This window comes from Carcharodon carcharias, chromosome 2, assembly GCF_017639515.1.
Source record: "Carcharodon carcharias isolate sCarCar2 chromosome 2, sCarCar2.pri, whole genome shotgun sequence".
In the NCBI taxonomy this organism is placed as follows: Eukaryota; Metazoa; Chordata; class Chondrichthyes; order Lamniformes; family Lamnidae; genus Carcharodon; species Carcharodon carcharias.
The window spans coordinates 85,161,170-85,184,179 of record NC_054468.1 but is presented as its reverse complement, the minus strand read 5'-3'; the positions used below and the strand labels follow the sequence as shown (position 1 = coordinate 85,184,179).

The window sequence follows — 23,010 nt, the reverse complement described above, 5'->3', positions numbered from 1 at the left end:
GACTTTGTAACTACAGCCCATTCACTTTATTGAATACCAGACCTCCTGGGAGCCTTTCTAGAAAAAATACCTCAGACTAAAGAAGGTGAAGCTGCTAAAAACTAGCATGTGCAGCCCATAGTCTTGCTCTGGACAGTGGGTTCCACCCCTCTCTTTTTGACTAACTGTTCACTGTGTGAACGGTGCTGTGCTGTGCAGGCAGTGTCCTTAATTGGGTGCACAGACTAGGAAGAGTTACAGAATGTTTCTCTAGGTGTTGCTGTCTGGAAACAGTTCAGTCCATCTGGATGTGTCAATGAAAATGGAGCAAGACCCATGATAAAGCCAGGGGCGTGGCAGGAAGCCTTCGATAGTCCACACATCCTTGACACAATCGTACACCTCCAACTCCACACTGTAGTCTCCTTCCATCCCCTTCCAGTGACCACCAGTAACATAGATCTTCCCAGCAATCACTACCATGCCCCCATTCTCATGTAACTTATGGAGCAGCTGAACCTGAAAGAGAAGAACCAAACAATGCATCATGGAATATCTGTGTGATGGATTGTGGAACATCAGTGCAATGGATCATGGGTACCAGTTGGAATACAAGAATAAACCATGGGCTACCAGTAGAATGAACAATGGGATACCAGTACAGTGAATCATGGCTGTGTTGGTCTTCATATATTTGTACTTCACTCATGTATCAGTAATGCTCAGACATGGTGTAACTGTCTATCATTAAAGTGCACATTAGTACATTCAATCAGATTACAGGGGTGACTCTTATTTGTTGATTATAGACTTTCTACATTCTAGTACATTGTCAGAGACAAAACCATCTGGCACAGGAAGGGCAAGGGATCAGATGCATGGGAACATCACTGCCTGCAAGTTCTCCTCCAAGTCATTCACCATCCTGACTTGGAAATACATCGCCGTTCATTCACTGTTGCTGGGTCAAAATTCTGGAATCCTCTCCCTAACAGCACTGCGGCTGTACCTACACCACATGGAATGCAGAGGTTCCAGAAAGCAGCTCACCACCACCTTCTCAAAATGCTAGCCTTACCAGTGATGCACACACCCCAAGAATAAATAAAAAAGACTTTGCTAATCTGTAGAACTGGTTTGATTGGTTTGAAAACAGGTCTTCAGAACTGATTTTCAGCCAATGAAAATCTTTTTACAAAAAACAAAATTATTTTTCTGCCTTGAAAATGGAAGTTGAGAGCATAGCAACAAGAAAAACAAGGCTGTTTAATCGCTGAATCTACAAATAGAGGAAAGATGAATTGTGTGAATTAATTATCATTTAAGTTAAATTAAACCTGCTGCAACTAAAGCACAGAGGAGCAGGGGGAAGATGGTTAATATTCTGTGTAGGCAGGTGTCATGGCTTAAACTTTCAGAGTACATGCCGATTATGAAGAAACTTTCTTACTGCCAGCACAGATTGGAAAATTGGAACATACGAAATAGGAGCAGGAGTGGGCCATTCGGCCCCTCGAGCCTGCTCCGCCATTCAATAAGATCATGGCTGATCTGATTGTGGCCTCAACTCCACATTCCATCTACCCCCGATAATCTTTGACTCCCTTGTTAGTCAAAAATCTATTTACCTCTCCCTTAAGAGTAATCGTTGACCCCGTCTCCACCTCTCTCCAGGGAAGAGAGTTCCAAATATTAACAACTCTCTGAGAAAAAAATTCTCCTCATCTCCATCTTAAATGGGAGATCTCTTGTTATTAAACTGTGTCCCCTAGCTGTAGTCTCTCCCAAAAGGGGAAACATCCTCTCAGCATCCACCCTGTCAAGTCTCCTCAGGATCTTATGTGTTTCAATAAGGTCTAATGTGAGGATGAGCTTTCTCAGCAACCAGTGTCTACTTGGAAAAAGTCCTTCTATATCGGAGGGGCCAGCAGATTCCAGAGACTGGGAGATTGTGTGTGTGCATATATTTCGAAAAGTAACATGAAACATGAAAGCAGGTGAAACACTTATGCAACTCGCCCAGGTCTTGGTACATCATAATGGCAGAGAAACCATCATATTGTCAAAATGTGCCAAATTAAGTGCCAGTGCCATGGAAAACATACAAAGAGACAGGGCCACCCACTGGACTTTTAATTCAGGGATCTGTATTTAACTCAGAGGCAGGCACAACAGTGTCCCAGGTCAGGCACCTATTTCACATATTTTTCCTCTGACAGATCTCCCTACCAAATAAAACCTCATTCTGTCTTTTCCCTCCAGTTTCCCCAACTTTTGCTCAAGCAGAGAACCAGCACTGACACAACAGGCCAAATGCCCTCCTTCTATGCTGTAACAATTCTATGATATCCCCTCTTCTCCCCTGAAAACCCCAACTCCCACTCCGGGATGCAAGCTCCACAGGCACGTTCTATCTCTGCGACCATGGCCTGGCTTAGACAGTAAGTGTAGCCGGGGTAGTCAACTTAAGGAGATATCAAACTAATCCCTACTAAAATTCTACACACATTTTGACAGATGCATGCCAGATGCACTTTTCTCCAATGCCACCCAAAGCTGATCAGCAAACTGAGCCCAGACCAATTACAGGTGTAGGGAGCCAAGGGCTATTACATATCTCATTCACCAATGCAATTTTAAAATTATCACCCTTGATTTCAAATCCCTCAATCGTTTTGCCCCTTACTTTCTCAGTAATATCCTCTAGCCCAACAACCCTCCGAAATCTCTGCATGCATCTAGATTTGGCTTCTTGCACATTGACCTCAGATGCCAATTAAAGTACCAAACTTTGGAATTCCATCCTTAAACCTTTCACTGCAAGGTATGGGTTAGTGAGTTTTTGTATTCTTTCATGAGATGTGGGCATCGCTGGCAAGGCCGGCATTTATTGTCCATCCCTAATTGCCCTTGAGAAAGTGCTGGTGAGCTGCCTTCTTGAACCTCTGGAGTCCATGTGGTGTAGGTACATCCACAGTGCTGTTAGGGAGGGAGTTCCAGGATTTTGACCCAGCGACAGTGATGGAACGACGATGTATTTCCAAGTCAGGATGGTGAGTGACTTGGAGGGGAACTTGCAGGTGGTAATGTTCCCATACTAGATGGTAGTAGGCGTAGGTTTGGAAGGTGCTGTCAAAGGAGTCTTGGTCGGTTGCTGCAGTGCATCTTGTAGATAGTACACACTGCTGCTACTGTGCGTCAGTGGTGGAGGGAATGAATGTTTGTGGATGTGGTGCCAATCAAGTGGGCTGCTTTGTCCTGGATGGTGTCAAGCTTTTTGAATGTTGTTGGAGCTGCACTCATCCAGGCAAGTGAGGAGTACTACATCACACTCCTGGCTTATGCCTTGTAGATGGTGGACGGGTTTTGGGGAGTCAGAAGGTGAGTGATATCCTGCAGAACTTCTGACCCATTCTTGTAGCCACAGTATTTATATGGCCGGCGCAGTTCAGTTTCTGGTCAATGGTAACCCCAAGGATGTTGATAGTGGGGGATTCAGAGATGGTAATGCCATTGAATGTCAAGGAGAGATGGTTGGATTCTCTCCTTTTGAAGATGGTCCTTACTTGGCATCAGTGTGGTGCAAATGTAATTTGTCACTTATCAGCTCAAGCCAGGATGTTGTCCAGGTCTTGCTGCATATATGGACATGGACTGCTTCAGTATCTGAGGAGTCTCGAATGGTGCTGAACATTGTGCAATCATCAGCGAACATCCCCACTTTATGATGCAGGGAAGATCATTGATGAAGCAGCTGAAGATGCTTGGGCCTAGGACACTACCCTGAGGAACCTCTGCAGCAATGTCTGGGACTGAGATGATTGACCTCCAACAAACTCAACCATCTTCCTTTGTAGTAGATATGACTCCAACCAGTGGAGAGATTTCCCCCTGACTCCCATTGACTCCAGTTTTGCTAGGGCTCCTTGATGCAACACTAGGTCAAATGATGTCATGATGTCTAGGGCAGTCACTCTCACCTTACCTCGGGAGTTCAACTCTTTTGTCCATGTTTGAACAAGGGCTGTAATGTGGTCAGGAGCTGAGTGGCCTTGGCAGAACCCAAACTGAGCGTCAGTGAGCAGGTTATTTTTGAGTGAGTGCCAATTAAGACAACACCTTAACTCTCTGACCAAGTTTTTCGTGTCAAATTATGTCTGATTACGCTCACATGTATACCTTGGGGTGTTTTACTGTGTTAAAGGTGCTTGAAAAATACAAGTTGTTGTGACTGAGCCACTAAAGGTAAAGGGGGATGGGGGAACTATTACTTTCTTCATATTTATGTGAGGAAATTACAAATGACAGGTGAATCACTTTGATGCATCAGCGCAGCATACTGCAGGTTTGACATTCTTAATTACAGTTAACTGCTTGGAATTCCCACAGAGGCCACAGATCTCTCCCCATAACTCTGATTCATCAAGTTACAATCATCACTAAGAGAGATCAGGAGAAGTTTCTTCACACAGAGAGCTGATCAATCTGCAAGTGTGTTGTCACGTTGGGTTATTCAGGTGAAACAGGTCCATCTTTTAAAGATAGAGATAAAAACAAAAAAACTGCGGATGCTAGAAATCCAAAACAAAAACAGAATTACCTGGAAAAACTCAGCAGGTCTGGCAGCATCGGCGGAGAAGAAAAGAGTTGACGTTTCGAGTCCTCATGACCCTTCGACAGAACTTGAGTTTGAGTCCAAGAAACAGTTCAAATATAAGCTGGTTTAAGGTGTGTTGGGGGGGGTGGGGGGGGCGCGGAGAGAGAGAGAGAGAGAGAGAGAAGTGGAGGGGGTTGGTGTGGTTGTAGGGACAAACAAGCAGCGATAGAAGCTGATCATCAAAAGATGTCAACAACAATAGAACAAAAGAACACATAGGTGTTCAAGTTGGTGATATTATCTAAACGAATGTGCTAATTAAGAATGGATGGTAGGGCACTCATGGTATAGCTCTAGTGGGGGTGGGGAGAGCATAAAAGATTTTAAGATATTTAAAAATAATGGAAATAGGTGGGAAAAGAAAAATCTATATAATTTATTGGAAAAAAAAGGAAGGGGGAAACAGAAAGAGGGTGGGGATGGGGGAGGGAGCTCACGACCTAAAGTTGTTGCATTCAATATTCAGTCCGGAAGACTGTAAAGTGCCTAGTCGGAAGATGAGGTGTTGTTCCTCCAGTTTGCGTTGGGCTTCACTGGAACAATGCAGCAAGCGAAGGACAGACATGTGGGCAAGAGAGCAGGGTGGAGTGTTAAAATGGCAAGCGACAGGGAGGTTTGGGTCATTCTTGCGGACAGACCGCAGGTGTTCTGCAAAGCGGTCGCCCAGTTTACGTTTGGTCTCTTCAATGTAGAGGAGACCACATTGGGAGCAACGAATGCAGTAGACTAAGTTGGGGGAAATGCAAGTGAAATGCTGCTTCACTTGAGAGGAGTGTTTGGGCCCTTGGACGGTGAGGAGAGAGGAAGTGAAGGGGCAGGTGTTGCATCTTTTGCGTGGGCATGGGGTGGTGCCATAGGAGGGGGTTGAGGAGTATATCCAATCTCCAATCTCCATCCCTCCATCATTTTCACGTGGTCTATCTCTGACACTTCCCTTCCCTTCCTTGACCTCTCTGTCTCAATCTCTGGCGATAGACTGTCCACCAATATCCATTATAAACCCACCGACTCCCACAGCTACCTCGACTACAGCTCCTCACACCCCGCTTCCTGTAAGGACTCCATCCCATTCTCTCAGTTCCTTCGCCTCCGTCGCATCTGTTCCGATGATGCCACCTACAAAAACAGTTCCTCTGACATGTCCTCCTTCTTCCTTAACCGAGGTTTTCCACCCACGGTTGTTGACAGGGCCCTCAACCGTGTCCGGCCCATCTCCCGCGCATCCGCCTTTACGCCTTCTCCTCCCTCCCAGAAACATGATAGGGTCCCCCTTGTCCTCACTTATCACCCCACCAGCCTCCGCATTCAAAGGATCATCCTCTGCCATTTCCGCCAACGCCAGCATGATGCCACCACCAAACACATCTTCCCTTCACCCCCCCTATTGGCATTCCGTAGGGATCGCTCCCTCCGGGACACCCTGGTCCACTCCTCCATCACCCCCTACTCCTCAACTCTCCCCACCCCCACTAGAGCTATACCTTGAGTGCCCTACCATCCATTCTTAATTAGCACATTCGTTTAGATAATATCACCAACTTTAACACCTATGTGTTCTTTTGTTCTATTGTTGTTGACATCTTTTGATGATCTGCTTCTATCACTGCTTGTTTGTCCCTACAACCACACCCCGCCTCCACTTCTCTCTCTCTCTCTCTCCGCCCCCCCCCACACACCTTAAACCAGCTTATATTTCAACTCTTTCTTGGACTCGAACTCAAGTTCTGTCGAAGGGTCATGAGGACTCGAAACGTCAACTCTTTTCTTCTCCGCCGATGCTGCCAGACCTGCTGAGTTTTTCCAGGTAATTCTGTTTTTGTTTTGGATTTCCAGCATCCGCAGTTTTTTTGTTTTTATCTCTGTGTTTAATTGACTGCCACTGCTCTTCAAGAAATGCCTACCTCCTTGAAGAAGTTCTGTTCTTTTCTGCGACAAGATTTCCGTTCCTCTCTTTTGCCTTGCTCACCTTCCTTGCTTTCCATTTCCCTCCTGGTGTTTGACAAGGTGTTTACTAAAACCCGCTTTCACAGCCATATCTCCTTTCTCAGTGACTGTCTCCGTCTCCGACTTACCCCACGTGGATTTCAACTGAAATTCCACCCCTCATGTTTCGAACCCACCCAGGATTACAGGTATCTCCGGGACATAAAACGTTTCTCAGACTGCTGTTCCCGTCACATTCTGAAATCCACACTCAGTGCCATGCGCCGCCATATGAACACACTCGACCTCTCCCTCCAGCAGCACCGCCGCACCCTTTTTCAAAGCTGCGCGTGCCCCCAGTTTCATTTTATTCTTCGGCTCATCTGACGCCTCAACAAGAAACTTTTTCTCTTTCTCTCAAGTGTTAAGGAACGCAAGCTCCAACAACTCATCGACACCCACACCCATCTAGGACCCTCCACCCCTGCCTGTCCCTCCGTCCCCACCCCATCTTCCAATCCCAACCCCAGCCGTGTATTCACCATACCACCTAACCTTCCCCTCTCCGATGCTGAACGTTCAGTGCTCAGCAAAGGACTTAGTTTCATACCCTTACGCCCTCACCTCAATGAATTCCGGGCTCGGCATGATGCTGAACTCTTCTTCCGCCGTCTTCGTCTCCGGGCTCACTTCTTTGGGCAGGAGTCCTCTCCCAGTTCAATGGATCCTTTTACCCATCTCCAATATTCTCCCTCCACCTGGACCCCTCCCTCTGGATTCTTACCTTCTCTTGATCTTTTCATTGAGAAATGTCGGTGCGACATTAGTCGTCTCAATTTCTCTGCTCCTCTCACTCATTCTAACCTGTCTCTCTCTGAACTTACTGCACTCCATTCTCTCAGGTCCAACCCTGACATTGTCATCAAACCCGCTGACAAGGGTGGTGCTGTTGTTGTATGGCGCACTGACCTCTACCTTGTGGAGGCTGAGCGTCAACTCGCAGACACTTCCTCCTATCTCTCCCTGGACCATGACCCCACCACTGAACATCAAGCCATTGTTTCCAGGACTGTCACTGAACTCATCTCCTCTGGGGATCTTCCTCCCACAGCTTCCAACCTGATAGTCGCCCAACCTCGGACGGCCCGCTTCTATCTCCTACCCAAAATCCACAAACAGAACTGCCCCGGTAGACCGATCGTCTCAGCTTGCTCCTGCCCCACAGAACTCATTTCTCGTTATCTTGACTCCCTTCTCTCTCCCCTTGTCCAGTCCCTTCCCACCTACATCCATGATTCCTCTGACACCTTACGTCACATCAACAATTTCCAGTTCCCTGGCCCCAACCGCTTCCTCTTCACCATGGACGTCCAATCCCTCTACACCTCCATCCCCCACCAGGATGGTCTGAGGGCCCTTAGCTTCTTCCTCGAACAGAGGCCCGAACAATCCCTATCCACCACTACTCTCCTCCGTCTGACTGAACTTGTTCTCACGCTGAACAATTTCTCCTTCAACTCCTCTCACTTCCTCCAAATAAAAGGTGTGGCTATGGGTACCCGAATGGGCCCCAGCTATGCCTGTCTCTTTATGGGGTATGTGGAACATTCCTTGTTCCAGTCCTACTCCGGCCCCCTTCCACAACTCTTTCTCCGGTACATCGATGATTACTTCCGTGCCGCTTCATGCTCTCGTCGGGACTTGGAAAAATTTATTAATTTTGCTTCCAATCTCCACCCCTCCATCATTTTCACGTGGTCTATCTCTGACACTTCCCTTCCCTTCCTTGACCTCTCTGTCTCAATCTCTGGTGATAGACTGTCCACCAATATCCATTATAAACCCACCGACTCCCACAGCTACCTCGACTACAGCTCCTCACACCCCGCTTCCTGTAAGGACTCCATCCCATTCTCTCAGTTCCTTCGCCTCCGTCGCATCTGTTCCGATGATGCCACCTACAAAAACAGTTCCTCTGACATGTCCTCCTTCTTCCTTAACCGAGGTTTTCCACCCACGGTCGTTGACAGGGCCCTCAACCGTGTTCGGCCCATCTCCCGCACATCCACCCTCACGCCTTCTCCTCGCTCCCAGAAACATGATAGGGACCCCTTGTTCTCACTTATCACCCCACCAGCCTCCGCATTCAAAGGATCATCCTCTGCCATTTCCGCCAACTCCAGCATGATGCCACCACCAAACACATCTTCCCTTCACCCCCCCTATTGGCATTCCGTAGGGATTGCTCCCTCCGGGACAGCCTGGTCCACTCCTCCATCACCCCCTACTCCTCAACCCCCTCCTATGGCACCTCCCCATGCCCACGCAAAAGATGCAACACCTGCCCCTTCATTTCCTCTCTCCTCACCGTCCAAGGACCCAAACACTCCTTTCAAGTGAAGCAGCATTTCACTTGCATTTCCCCCAACTTAGTCTACTGCATTCGTTGCTCCCAATGTGGTCTCCTCTACATTGAAGAGACCAAACGTAAACTGGGCGACCGCTTTGCAGAACACCTGCGGTCTGTCCGCAAGAATGACCCAAACCTCCCTGTCGCTTGCCATTTTAACACTCCACCCTGCTCTCTTGCCCACATGTCTGTCCTTCGCTTGCTGCATTGTTCCAGTGAAGCCCAACGCAAACTGGAGGAACAACACCTCATCTTCCGACTAGGCACTTTACAGCCTTCCGGACTGAATATTGAATTCAACTTTAGGTCGTGAGCTCCCTCCCCCATCCCCACCCCCTTTCTGTTTCCCCCTTCCTTTTTTTTTCCAATAAATTATATAGATTTTTCTTTTCCCACCTATTTCCATTATTTTTAAATATCTTAAAATCTTTTATGCTCTCCCCACCCCCACTAGAGCTATACCTTGAGTGCCCTACCATCCATTCTTAATTAGCACATTCATTTAGATAATATCACCAACTTGAACACCTATGTGTTCTTTTGTTCTATTGTTGTTGACATCTTTTGATGATCAGCTTCTATCACTGCTTGTTTGTCCCTACAACCACAACCCCCCCCCTCCACTTCTCTCTCTCTCTCTCTCCACCCCCCCCAACACACCTTAAACCAGCTTATATTTCAACTCTTTCTTGGACTCGAACTCAAGTTCTGTCGAAGGGTCATGAGGACTCGAAACGTCAACTCTTTTCTTCTCCGCCGATGCTGCCAGACCTGCTGAGTTTTTCCAGGTAATTCTGTTTTTGTTTTCCATCTTTTAAAGGATGAATAGATAAACTGCTGAAGCACAGGAAGACCAAGAGCTATGAGGAGAGAGTAGGGAACTCGGATTTGTTTTGGTTCAGACCAGGAAGTCCCGGCACAGACACAAGAATTAACAAACCTTCCTTCTGTGTTGTGAATATTGATGCTTTATGTTAAGAGTTAATGTAGAGTCATTGCTAAGTTAAGAGTCAATTGAATGCGATTGTAATTTAAAAGTAACGTTAGCCTCAGCTTCCCCACTCCTACCTTCTGCCACATGTTGGCCTCAGAATCGTACGCGTAAACCTTCTTTGTGTTGTCTCCAATTAAGTAAATCACTCCATCAACAGAGACGCACCGGGGAGCCGAGAGGTATTTGGGAATGAAGGGAGAGGCAATAACACTCCAGTTATCTTCAGAAATAAAGTGAGAAAGAGGAGAGAGTTAGAGAGAAAAGTCTTACATTCCGACCACCTGGATCTAAATAGTAAAAGTTTGAAGTGTGGTATTAGAAAGAACATTGTGTTGGAAAGAAGGTAACTGGGTGTGACCCTGTGGGCAAAATGGAGAAGTCCAAGGTATCACTGAGTATTGGTGGTTGGCTGGGTCCACAGCAACCTCTAATATCAACATTTCTGAGGAAGTTGAGATTATTGTGATCTGTTCCAGTGACGACTCAATACTTGAGCAAATTGAAATAAACAAATTTGAGGAACTTATAGCAGCAGAATAATGGGAACACAACTTTGGTAACAAGGAACACAAATGTTTGGTTCTGCACAAGAGAACAGTGTTGAGTTGTACCCAATTTTACAGCTTGGATTGTGAATCAAGCAATCAGAATGATTGTCGTATTGGTATTTTTGCTCTTCAATGTCTCAAGTGTATTGTGCTAACAGTAGTTTCCCAATATTTATTCCATTTGTGTGCCATCTACTCACCCAGCCTTCAGCTTTGGTGCTGTCTATCAGCTGCCAGAACGTGTGTGGAAATGGCACTCCCTCAATTGCCCCTCTCTCGCTGCTTCCCCGAGCACTGGTTGCTATGAGAGACAAGGCAATATTGGGCACTTTTCCCCCTAACCTATCCTGCCTGCAGGATCTGACCTACAGCAGTATTCACTTTCTTAAATTAGTTCCCAACAAATGCGTAGAAGAATCAATATATTTGTCAGTGGGGCAAGTGTCAATTCTGAAAAGAATGAGGGGAACAGCAAGAAGGCAAATCCTCAAAAAAGAACAGAAAGGACAGAGCCTGAGAAACAACAGGAGAGGAACAGAGTGAGGAAAAGAATGAAAAACAGAGTAAGGAAACAAATGAAGAAGAGTAAGGATTAGAGCGAGATAAGGGATGGGAAATAAAGTGGAAAAGGGAATGGAAGAGCAGTGGGGAAGGAAGCAAGGAAAGGGTGACAAAGGGAACAGAGAAAGCAGGAATGGAATGGGAATGTAGAAGATATGGGTTAAGTATAAAACAATGGTGCAGTATATGTACAAATCAGATAGAGCAGCAGATCATTTAATGGGCGTTAAAGGTAGTCATCAAATGCAACATTGCATTGCAGTCTCCTTTCTCTCCTGCAAGTTGAACTGGCACCTACCTATTACAGGATTGTAACACTGCAGAGTGAGAACATTGTACTTGGCTGCACACGAACCAATCACGTAGAGCTTTCCCACACACCCTGTGACAGTGAAGTTAGTGACATATTTCACCGTGGGACCAATCAGAGCCCAGCTATTATTGTACGGGTCGTAATGTTCCACTTCCACAACATCTAAAGTGGTACCTGCAATTCAAAAAGTGTCAGACTTTACTACAGGACTGCATGGCCTGATCCCTTCCACTGCATTGGGATACACTACATCCCTATCAAAAGCACCCAGGATCTAGTAGTCTCCTGCATTGCCTCTACCATGGCCTCCTCTCTCCATCAACTGGGCAGTGATCAGCCACTTCCATCCTCTGCTTCATTATTCATCTTGTTTCCCACAGGCCACTTCTTACAATGTACATGCCGGGAACTATTCTCATATTGTGCAGAGATTCTCTAGCTGCTTGTGAACCTCAGTAACACTGAGCTTAGTCAAACCTAACCAGTGTCACTTCTTTCACTATGGTTATCCTCGACATTCACAGCCTCTAGAAAGCCTAAAAGAATTTTCCACTTTCATCAGATTGAGTTACACTGGACAACTGGAGAAACTTGAGTTGCCTATCTAGGTCCAAGGCTGTATTGGACTTCTGAATGGGATACCAAATTGCCACCACTAAGCATTAAGGGAAATCTAGAACGAGGGGGCACTGCTTCAAAATAAAGAGTCTCATATTTACGGCGGAGATGAGGAGGAATTTCTTGTCTCAGAGAGTCATTAGTCTTTGGGATTCTCTTTCCTAGAGACTAGTGGAGACTGGGTCATTGAATATTCAATGCCATATTCAAGGCTGAATTATACAGATTTCTGATTAACAAAGGAGTCTAGGGTTATCGAGGACAGGCGGAAAGTGGAGTTAGGGCCACACTCAGATCAACCTTGATGTTTTTGAATGGTGGAGCAGGCTTGAGGGGCTGAATGGCCAGATCCTGCTCCTATCTCTTATGTTCTTATGTCCTTAAGCCTTTTTGAACTTGAGCCTCAGCATTCCACTACAAGAAAAAACATAGCTGACTTAGGGAAACTAATTCACGTTCTGTGATGACCAAAGTAATACATCAATGTGAAAGAAAGCATCTTGGCCACAATGCTTCATTTTGAAACTGTACTCCATCCCATTACTTTACACTAGATTTACTCTTCAATCTCTCGCCTGCTACCTCCGATGGCGTAGATTTCTCCATTTAATGCTGCTGTAGAGTGGTTGGTTCTGGGCTTTAACATCGGAGCAATGGGTTTCCAGGTCCCTTCTTTGGAATGGAATTTCCAGGCCTGGGTTGTTGACCATGTGTCAGTCTTACTGCCCCTGGAGCCTCCTGGAAAGGCAACAGTTGAAGTGCTTGTCAAGTGATCTTTGAAAAACATTTCTTCAAGAAGCTCACTGTCAGTTTATTTTTTTTAAACCTTGACTTTCTATTGATAATATGTAACGTGTTTACTGGAAGAGGAGGAGACAGAGATTAATAAACTAGCTTTGATGAGGTTGAAAGATTGACAAAGATACTTTTAAGAATTTTCTACACCGCGATCCAGACAGCTTAGGCAGATTGTATTCGCAGACCCCAAGAAGCCAATTGGAAGATCCAACCATTAATCTGTTGCAGATTCCCATTGGTCCTACTTCCCACTCTGCTTTGTTCTGTTCACCATGTAGGATAGCACAGGAACCATATGGGAACCATAATTAGGGGTTTCGTGTGTAGGCCCAAGTCTTTCTCTGTTAGCTCTCACACAACTTCCAATTACATAGGAAAGGTTCTTGAACTTTGTTTACCTGAGATCCCCAGTTCATGTAACACACCCTAACTGCCTACTTCACTCTTGAAGCCTGTAAATATCTCTTGGGATTCTTCGATCACACTGGGATATTGGATATAAATGAAGCCCTTTGAACCTTGAACTATTGCAGTCCTATTCCCTCACATGATGTTTATTTTTGGTCCATATTAGGGGGTGGGGCATGTGTTTTGGAGGCATTTGGTGATTCAGGCACATATTGCACCTGTTTTGTAAAGTGCTTTCTCCTTTGAGTTTACCGTCAAACTCCCTTGCATCTTACCAAACACAAAATCTGCCATGAACCAGCGCAAAGGGGAAGCATTTCAAAACATAGCTTTCCCCGACAGGAATTTTGCTTTGAAAAATATTCCTTGATAAATTTAAGAGTGGTAGCTATGGGTGTATTTTGTCAAACACAGCAGAAAATGCATTTATCACAAAAGATAAGCAAAGAGCTTTTAAAACATCCCCGTTAGTGTCCTGGGATCCGAAAGAAACTGGAATTTTAACAGCTTCTTCGAAGAACTGCAAATGAGTGTAATTAGCAGAAAATCACCATGGTGATTAATTCATCTTTGGGCTGTGGTCAGTTTTGTGGGTGGGGCCTGTTTCGGGCACAATTTCTTTTAGACTAGTGCAAAAGATTGCAGAAACTCAATTTGCAGTGGATGTAATTTACCTTTAAATAGGCACCAGTAATGCTGATTTTGGTCAAATTATACCAAACAAAAAACAATGGAAACTCAAGGCCCTATAGGATCCATCTATGATGGGTAAAACTGGCATTAAATCCTATAATAAAGTGTCATTCTCCTTCATTGGACTTTAAACAATAAAAACTCTTGATAGCCACTGGGATAAATGTGCTGAAAGCTGTGGAAAGTTCTAGATTTGATCCACAGAGTTAGCTGGTATCAGCCATGGAGGTGGTGGTGGCGGGAGTTGGGGGGTGGGCATTGGAAATGGTCTGACCATTAAACTAATCACATCAGCCACCATTTAAGGCAAAAAGATATTTTGATCCCTTTTTGATATTCAAAAGGAATGAAAGAATTGTGTAGAAACATACTCTGGTACACCTCTTAGTCAAACAAAACAAACTTTATTTACATGAGAGATTCCGTGGCTGCTTGTATCCAGCCAGCCCCTTGTACAGCCACTTTTACCTGGGAAACCCCTCCCTGGAATTTATTCCCCAGCGCTAGCCACACATTGGTTGAACAAAACATGTGACCCCCCGAACTCAGTTGAACTGATTTTAAAGTGACAGTCATCACAAATTGTATTACTGCAACCCCTGGACGGTCTGATCCAGCTCAGAGGGATGGTGGGTACAAGTCCCTACCAAGGCATTGTTTAAAGTGACATTTCATGTCAGAGGTGCTATTTTCAGATGGGATGTTAAACCAGAGCCCCATATGCCTGTTCAAGTGAACATTAAAATGCAGCAATGCTACTTGAGCAGTTCCTAACCAACATTCATCTGTCAACCATCACCAAAAACAATTTACTAGCTCATTCCATTGTTGTGGCGGGACCTCGTTGCATTAATTAGCTACTGCAGTGGAGGTAGATGGTGATATATAAATGCAAATTCATTCTTTCTGTCTCCTGAATGTTTCTGCAGGTAGATATCTCACCAGTAACGTAGACGTCATTGTTTAAGGCTGTGACTGAAAATCCCCATTTGTTGTAATCCGGGAAGTCTGGGAGAATGGACCAGTGCTCTGTGGACACAAGGTTACATGTTATTGGCAACTCCATCATCAGCACCCAAGAGGCTGCTGGAGGTTCTTCACTCAAATCACAGGCTGCTCCCAGTAATTAGAATCCCAGGAATTAGTTATGGGGGAGACAGTGGTGTAGTGGTAATGCCACTGGACTAGTATTCCAGGAGCCCAGGTTAATGCTCCATGGCAGCTAGTGGGACTTAAATTAAATTAGTTTTTAAAATCTGGAATTGGGAGGTAATCTGAATAATGGTGGCCATGAAACTGTCATTGATTGTAGTTAAAAACCCATCTGGTTTACTAATGTCCCCTAGGGAAGGAAAACTACCATCATTACCTGGTCTGGCCTACATGTGACTCCAGATCCACACAATGTGGTTGATTCTTAACTGCCCTCTGAAATGGCCGAGGAAGCCACTCAGTTCAAGGGCAATTAGGGATGGGTAACAAATGCTTTCCTTGCAGTGACACCCACTTCCCATGAAAGAATAAAACAAAATTAGAATCATAGAATCATAGACATTTATAGCATGGAAGGAAACCCTTTGGCCTATTGTGTCTGTGTCAGCTGACAAGAAGCAACCCAACCTGATTCCACTTTCCAGTTTTTGGTCTGTAGCCTTGTGGGTTCCAGCACTTCAAGTGCAAATCCAAGTACTTTTTAAATGTTATGAGGGTTTCTGGCTCTACTACCTACCCTTTCAGGCAGTGAGTTCTAGAGCTTCACTACCACCTGGGTGAAAATGTTTCCCCTCAAAATTCCCCTCTTGGTTGCTCCTGGTAGGTGGCAATTTAATGAATTTTCTATGCATAAAATTTAAATTGTTAAGATTCAGAACTTCAAGCTCTCCCCTCTAAGTCAGGTCATAGGTACTGATTTCCTTTTCCTGCTTCCATAACTACCCACATAAACTGAGAACAGAAATGTGAGGACTATGTACTTGTTCCCTGAACCTTGACTGGGATCCTAATGCACTGCTCCCTGGTGACCTGAACCTTGACTGGGATCCTAATGCACTGCTCCCTAGTGACCTGAACCTTGACTGGGATCCTAATGCACTGCTCCCTGGTGACCAGAACGCTTTTTGAATTGTTCATTCAATGGGTTTCTCAAAAGCATTTCAAAGAATTTCTCTACAGCAGAAGCTCAGTTTTACTGATCTTCCAGTTTTTGCCTCCAGCCCTTCTGTAAACAATGAGATTTTATGAGCTAATTCCTAGTCCTTAGAAAGCACTTCTAAATTTAGCAAACTTACACTCTGTCAGTTGATGTTTCCCTGAAAATCTGATACCTGATTTAGGCAACTGTATAACCAGGGGAAAGGTGAGGAGAAATCTTCTCACACAGTGAGATTGGGAAATTATATGCTGAAAGGATGGTGGAAGCAAATTCAAGAATAACTTCTCAAAGGGAATTGGATATATACTTCAAAAGAAAACATTGCAGGACTATGGGGAAAGAGCAGGGGAGTGGGACTAGTTGGATAGCTCTTTTAAAGGCATGATGGGTCAAATGGCCTCCTCTAAACCATGTTCATTACTGAAGGTTAGGCTAAGAATGAATTTAGCTGCTTGAAAAACAGAACAACACAAATAATAAGAACACAATAATAAGAGCAGGTTATACAGCCCAAAGAGCCTGCTCCACCATTTAATAAGATCATAGCTGATCGTCTACCTCAACCCCACTTTCCAGCCCTATTCCCATATCCCTTGATTCCCTTAGTATCCAAGAAGTTATCCACCTCAGTCCTGAATGACTGAGCATCCAAGGCCTTCTGGGTAGAAAAATCCAAAGATTCACAACCACCTGGCTAAAGAAATTTTTCCTCATCTCAATCCTAAAAGGCTGACCCCTTACACGAACATATGAATTAGGAGCAGGAGTAGGCCGCTTGGCCCCTCGAGTCTGCTCAGCAATTTAATAATATCATGGCTGATCTGACTGTATCCTCAACTCCACATTCCCACATACCCCTTATAACCTTTTAATCCTCCCTTGCTTATCAAGAATCTATCTACTTCTGCCTTAAAAATATTCAAATACTCTGCTTTCACTGCCTTTTGAGGAAGAGAGTTCCAAAGACTCATGACCTTCTGAGGGAAAAAAATTCTCTTTATCTCTGTCTTAAATAGGTGACCCCTTATGTTTAAACAGTGACCCCTAGCTCTTCCTAGGGGATTGTTCTCTTTAGATCAGAGAAGGTTAAGGGGCAATTTGGAAGATGTTTTCAAAACTATGAGGGGTCAATAGAGTAAATAAGAAAAACACTTATGGAAGCAGGACTGCTCCTCATTTGGGAATGAAGAAGATAAGGCTGTAAAAAAAGGCATCCAGGACCTTTGGTTTTATACATGGAGATACACAAAAATGATCATTTTATGTTCAATCTTTAAATAGAGTGGCTATAGGCCTCAGGAGGGGCATTGCAGCCCATTCCAGGCACCAAACTTTAGAAAGGATTTCAAGGCACTGAAAAGGGTACCAAGAAGATTTATTAGATGATACCAGGGATGAGGGAATTCAGTTATGTAGAGAGCCAAGAGAACCCCTAGGGTTGTTCTGTTTAGAGCAAAGAAGGTTAAAGGAAGATTTAGAAGAGGTGTTCAAAACTATGAGGTGTTTTAATAGAATAAATAAGGAAAAATTGTTTCCAGTGGCCAGAGAGTTGGCAACCAGAGGACACGGATAAGATAACAGGCAAAGCTTAACAGAGGGAAGATGAGGAGATCTTTGTTTTATGCAACAAATTGTTTTTGATCTGGAATGCACTGCCTTGTAGGGTAGTGGAAGCATATTCAAAAGGGAATTGGATATATACTTGAAAAGAGAAGGAATTTGGCTCTGCAGGATAGTGGGGCTAATTAGAAAGCTCATTCAAAGAGCCAACATTGACATAATGGGCTGAATGGCCTCCTTTATTATGGTATGATTCAATGATTCTATGAAACACAAATTCTCCTTAGACTTTAGTCTGTTTTCTTCTAGTCCATATTTGGGAATTAAACACCCAATTGTTAATGCTCTGGTCCTTTATACAGGTCTCCTGATTTGTAAAAATCACTTTCTGACACAGCTAAATTTTTGGTTCCTTTCTAACTCACCCTTAGTTTACATTGCACCAAAAATGCATGTCCAGTGTTCACATTATACCATATTTGGGATGGAAGGGGTTGTCTGAGGAATCAAAGTGGGATGGAACCTGGAACTGTCTTGTTTTTGCCCAGTTTGGTGTCTGTCAATTTTCTGCAGAATTGTGTCAGCTGGCTACTAAAGAGTGTTAAGCCAGCAAAATAACACATTCATTAATCTACTTTAGGAATCAGCTCAGAAAAATGAAAGCCCAGTGTCTAAAACACAACATATTAGCTGGCCCCAGTGTTTGAACACAACACCATACAACATAGTTCCAATATCTAGCAAACTATACCATGCTACCTAGTCCCAGTGACTAACACACACCACACTACCCATGCTCATCATATTATAACTTCAATATTGCTGAAAAAAGAGACATGTCTTAGCTTTTAGTCTTGTAATCATCAATTCACTCAGAAGAATACCAATGTAAAGGGAAAACAATAATTTATACTGCATGTGAAGGGAGTGCTGATTGGTTGGCAAGTGATGTTGCATGGAGAATGCATCACTGATGGTGATTGACAGTTAACTGCCACACATTGTTTGAAATTTAGCACATGAAGAATTACGCTGACAACCAATTTAAGATTGTCAGTCAGATTCACAATGTGGTGCATTTGCATGCACTGGAAGCTACATATATTGATACACAGGGCCCTGTTCTTTGCAGACAGAAAGAACATGCACAAACATTGCGCCTGTTTCAGCTAAACAAAATAAGTGACAGCTATTAGATGACTCATTCCTTAGGGCAATGCGTTCACCAATCAGAGTCAAGAACAATGCATGGCAGTTAACTGTCAGTCACCATCAGTGATGCATTCTCCATGACAATGCCACTTGCCAAGCAATCAGCACTCTCTTCACATACAGTATGAATTGTTGTTTTCCTCTTATTTGGTATTCTTGCGAGTGCCTTGATGAGTGCAAGATGAAAAGCTTAGACATGTCTCTTTTTTCAACAATACTCAAGTTCTGTACTCCCAAATGACTAATACTATAACTCACTGGTCCTGATGTTGTAAAAAGCACTGTTTCTTGACAGGAGCTGGTTATCTTCATCATCATCATCATCATCAGAGTCATCCATTGCCTGTCCTCCAATGACCACCAGAACCTCCTGCAGCTTCTTGAGGCCAGGGTCATGTCTTTGCCTAACAGTTCCTTCTGTTTCAGTCTAAAAGCAGAACACAAGAAAAGTCAGGGATGAAAAACAAAGACAATTTCACTCACGGCAGATTTAAATTCTGGGAGACTTTTTTCACCTTTCTTACCCTAGGTGCTTTGGTTTTCAGTTCTTGGTTCAGTCTAATGGCTGAGCCCCAACTCCTGAGATCTGCAAAAGTGTATATATCCTTGCCTTGAGAACTAAGTAAGCTTTGGGTTATGCATCCAGGTAAATGAACAGTAAACTCAGTTTGCTAACTGCTTTGGGATTAGTCTATCTGCTTCAGAACTCACTTCACTCTTCCTCACAATCTCCTCACTTTCCTCAGCATTTAAGAAGTACGTGGATGTGCACTTGCGATGCCATGGCATACAAGGCTATGGGCCTAGTGCTGGAAAATGGGATTAGAATAGTTAGGTACTTGTTTGACTGGTGCAGACTCGAGGGGCCGAAGGGTCTTTTTCAGTGCTGTAGACCTCTATGACTCTATGACTTTTCAAAAATGGTACAAACAGCATTATATGAAACTATATTTAAAGATAAGAATATGAAATTAATTCAACATATAAAGATGTCAACAGTGATTTAATAGTTACATATGTACAGTAGAAGTATTGGAATGTATTCTTTAACTACTGTAATTATAATTATAAAGAATCCAACTTTAAGAATTAATCTAATTTTTTCTAAGTAACTTTTAATACAAATTGTACTTGTCGAATTTTCAAGATTCTTAAAATGTGTCTTGAGATTTCTGAAAAGCTAATTGTATTCTTTGAGATCTTCTACCCTGTCTCTAGTCAAGCAAAATAGTTTCTTAATATTTTGCAAAACAGTTACTGGGACATCCTGCATTTAGAATGTCCGATCCCACAAATTCAAACTAGAAGTCAAATGCAAACTCAGCTAATCACGAAGTTTCTACGTATTTGAAAATTGTGTTACATTATCTTTTGTGGTTGTTCACCATGGAAACACAGGCCTCTTGAAGGTTTTCCAGTTTTCGTTGACTGCTAAATTCTCTTTGCGTAATGACTGAGCTTTATTTAGCTGCTACCAAAGCAAAATAAGACAAAAATACACAATGTTTGTCACAGAAGCTCATCACTTCATTAAAACCCATCCCTCTTTGATGTTAACTCCCCCATTGCAATCCATCTTTCTCATAACTGATAACTGTCCCAACAAAACCCAATTTTTCTAACATCCCAGCGCTTCCATGAAGCCCATCCTTTTAGTACATGAACTAACCCACTGAAGCTCACCCATACAGCACAGTAACACCTCCATTGGAGGGCATCCATTTCGTAGTTTTCTATCAAAGATCTAATATTTGAACCCTTCCATTGAAGCCGAAGGCCAGAGTTTTTCCCTCACTGGGCATGTGCAATAGGCAGGCCGGATGCAGTCAGGAAATGAGCCCTCAACCGTGATCGGCCCACGAGCGCGATTTCACGCTGGCTGGACAATTAACGTGAAACGCACAATCTGAATGGTCGGGAAAGGCTGGGCAGGGGCGGGGGCCTATCAGGCGCTGGGTCCAATGGCGACCCGGGAGGGGCTTTAAAATTAGCAAAGGCGGCTCACTGAAGACTGTCGGGGAGAAACTTTATTCGGCCCAGAGACTGGAGCAATGGCCTCGCCAGCTGCAGGAAATGTCAGGCGGGAGGGTAGGTCAGGTGGGCACTCAGCCCCCCCCATTTCTTGGACGAGTGCCTCATGATCCTCGTGGAGGAGGTGGGTGTCAGGCGGGATACCCTCGTTCCCAGGGATGGCAGGAGGAGGCTACCGCACCCGACCAAAAAAGCTTGGGAGGAGATTGCAGCCGAGGTTAGCAGCTATGACGTTGTAGTGCACATGGGTGCAGTACCACAAAAGGTTTAACAATCAGCCGAGCTCGGCAAGGGTGAGTACTGAGTTGGCGTGGATCAGTGTGGAGAACTGTTAAGGGCTGGCTGCCCCCCATGGAGCTCAGGGTGTAAGAGTCTGAGTGCCAACTGTCACTGACACCGGAGCTGGCCAAGATGTTGAGCCCTGGCTGCTTGGGCTGAATACCTTGCAGCTTGAGGGCCATCACTCAGATGTGCCCTGCAAGGTGTTCCTCAGGTGGGGTTGGTCAGGCTGCGATGGCACTGCAGGTAGAGAGTGGATTAATCAATGCTCCTCTGTCCTTTCAGGAGAAAAGCCATAACAACAATGAGAGGTCAAGGACAGGCAGAGGCTCCCCCCCCACCCCGAACCTCCTCATTTTGATAAGGTTTGAAATGGACGCTTTGGAGCTGGAGAGCCGCCACCCACCTCAGTCAGCTGGTCATGGAGAGGTAGGTGTCTCTGAAGAAGGTAAGAGCGCAGTGCACAGAGGTGAGTGTCAGATTGTGCAAACATTCTTGTATAGTCTCATCACTAATGGGAGCCTCAAACCTGGAGACGCATTCATCATTGAAAGACAATGGCACCATGATGCAGATCTCTATTGTCTCACCAGGTCGCCTGGCATGCACAGTGACAGTGTGATGACTTAAACTAATGATATGTTATTGTTCTCCCTTAGATTCTCCAGTTTGTACTCAAACACAGGACCCCAAAGAGCCACTCTTGATGCCAGAAGACCGTCGGACTTTAGATGCACCTGCATCACACCCACTCTCTGCACCAGGCACCAGCGCAGATACCAGCACCTCGGTAGATGTTAGATCATCAGCGAGAATGTTGGTGCACAGCGGTGAGGGCACTTCACACTCTCTTAATGTGCTGGCAGAGGCAGAGGGTGCCCAGGCACTGGCAGTCAGAGGACTGCTGGAGACCAGGACAATGCTGAGTCAAAGGCAGATGATGAACATTTGGAGTCATCTGTAAGGTGGCAGATGCTGGATGTCCAGCGGGATGTGGGAGAATCTGGCGGAGATCCATGAGGTTATGCGTGCCATGGTCTCTGTTGTGGGGGAGTCCATGTGGAGCATGAGCACTGTGTTGACCCTCATCACCGAGCACACTGCTTCTTCCATGGAGAGGCAACTCCAGAGAACTCCAGAGGGGTTCCTGGGGTTGCGTTCAGATCTGCAAGCCCTCACACAGGCAATGACCTCAGGTGGCTAGTGTCAGTGTGGGAGATGAATGAGGCACCCAGTATCCCAGCTAGATGCCCGTACATCAATGGCAAGCAGGGAGGTCCAGAGCGACCTCATGTTGGCATACAGGCTGCTTGTTGTCTCTGTGGGCTCCTTTCAGGGTGCTCTGGATGATGGCAGCAACTTCTCTGCCCGTCTTCCAGTGACTGTTGACGAAGGCACCCGGCTAACCCACTGGCACCTTGATGGCCACATGTGTGCATTTGATTGCACCCTGGACGCGGGGGAAGCCAGCAATTGCTGCACACCCTCTGGCTCGCTCAGTCTGGCTAGCCTCATCTGTACGGAAATGAATAAATGTCATTACCGGCCTGGACAGAGCATCAGTCACCAGTTTGATGCAACTGCGGACAGCTGATTGGGAGACTCCCCAAAGATCCCCCACTGACCCCTGGAAAGAGCTGGAAGCATAGAAATTGAGGGCCACTGTGACCTTCAGAGCCATTGGCATGGGATGTCCACCCACACAGTTGGAGGTGATCTCAGGCCCAGTCATTTAACAAATGGAGGTCACAATCTTTCTGGAGAGACAGAGAGACAGAGCCCCCTTTGTCTGTGCACCCCGGACAGGTAGCTGCATCACTGCATGTAAATCCTGGCAGCGGGATAGTGGCATCTTCTACAGCCCATAACTCCTT

General features: G+C 45.0%; 1 protein-coding gene across 2 annotated transcripts in view; it reads right to left on the bottom strand.

Moving 5' to 3' along the window:
* Nucleotides 1-204: 204 nt before the first annotated feature.
* The window catches only part of klhl30 (kelch-like family member 30), a 46,935-nt gene continuing 24,129 nt past the window's right edge, over nt 205-23,010 (bottom strand). The window contains exons 3-8 of one of the 2 annotated variants that reach the window (XM_041179404.1): nt 19,085-19,253; nt 14,845-14,931; nt 12,586-12,741; nt 11,371-11,559; nt 10,038-10,183; nt 205-498 (exon numbers count right to left, since the gene is read on the bottom strand). In XM_041179404.1, coding sequence (XP_041035338.1) covers nt 250-498; nt 10,038-10,183; nt 11,371-11,559; nt 12,586-12,741; nt 14,845-14,931; nt 19,085-19,253 — 996 coding nt within the window. In that variant the 3' untranslated portion in view covers nt 205-249. The remainder of the gene's footprint in view (nt 499-10,037; nt 10,184-11,370; nt 11,560-12,585; nt 12,742-14,844; nt 14,932-19,084; nt 19,254-23,010) is intronic. The other variant, XM_041179413.1, reaches the window with a different exon arrangement.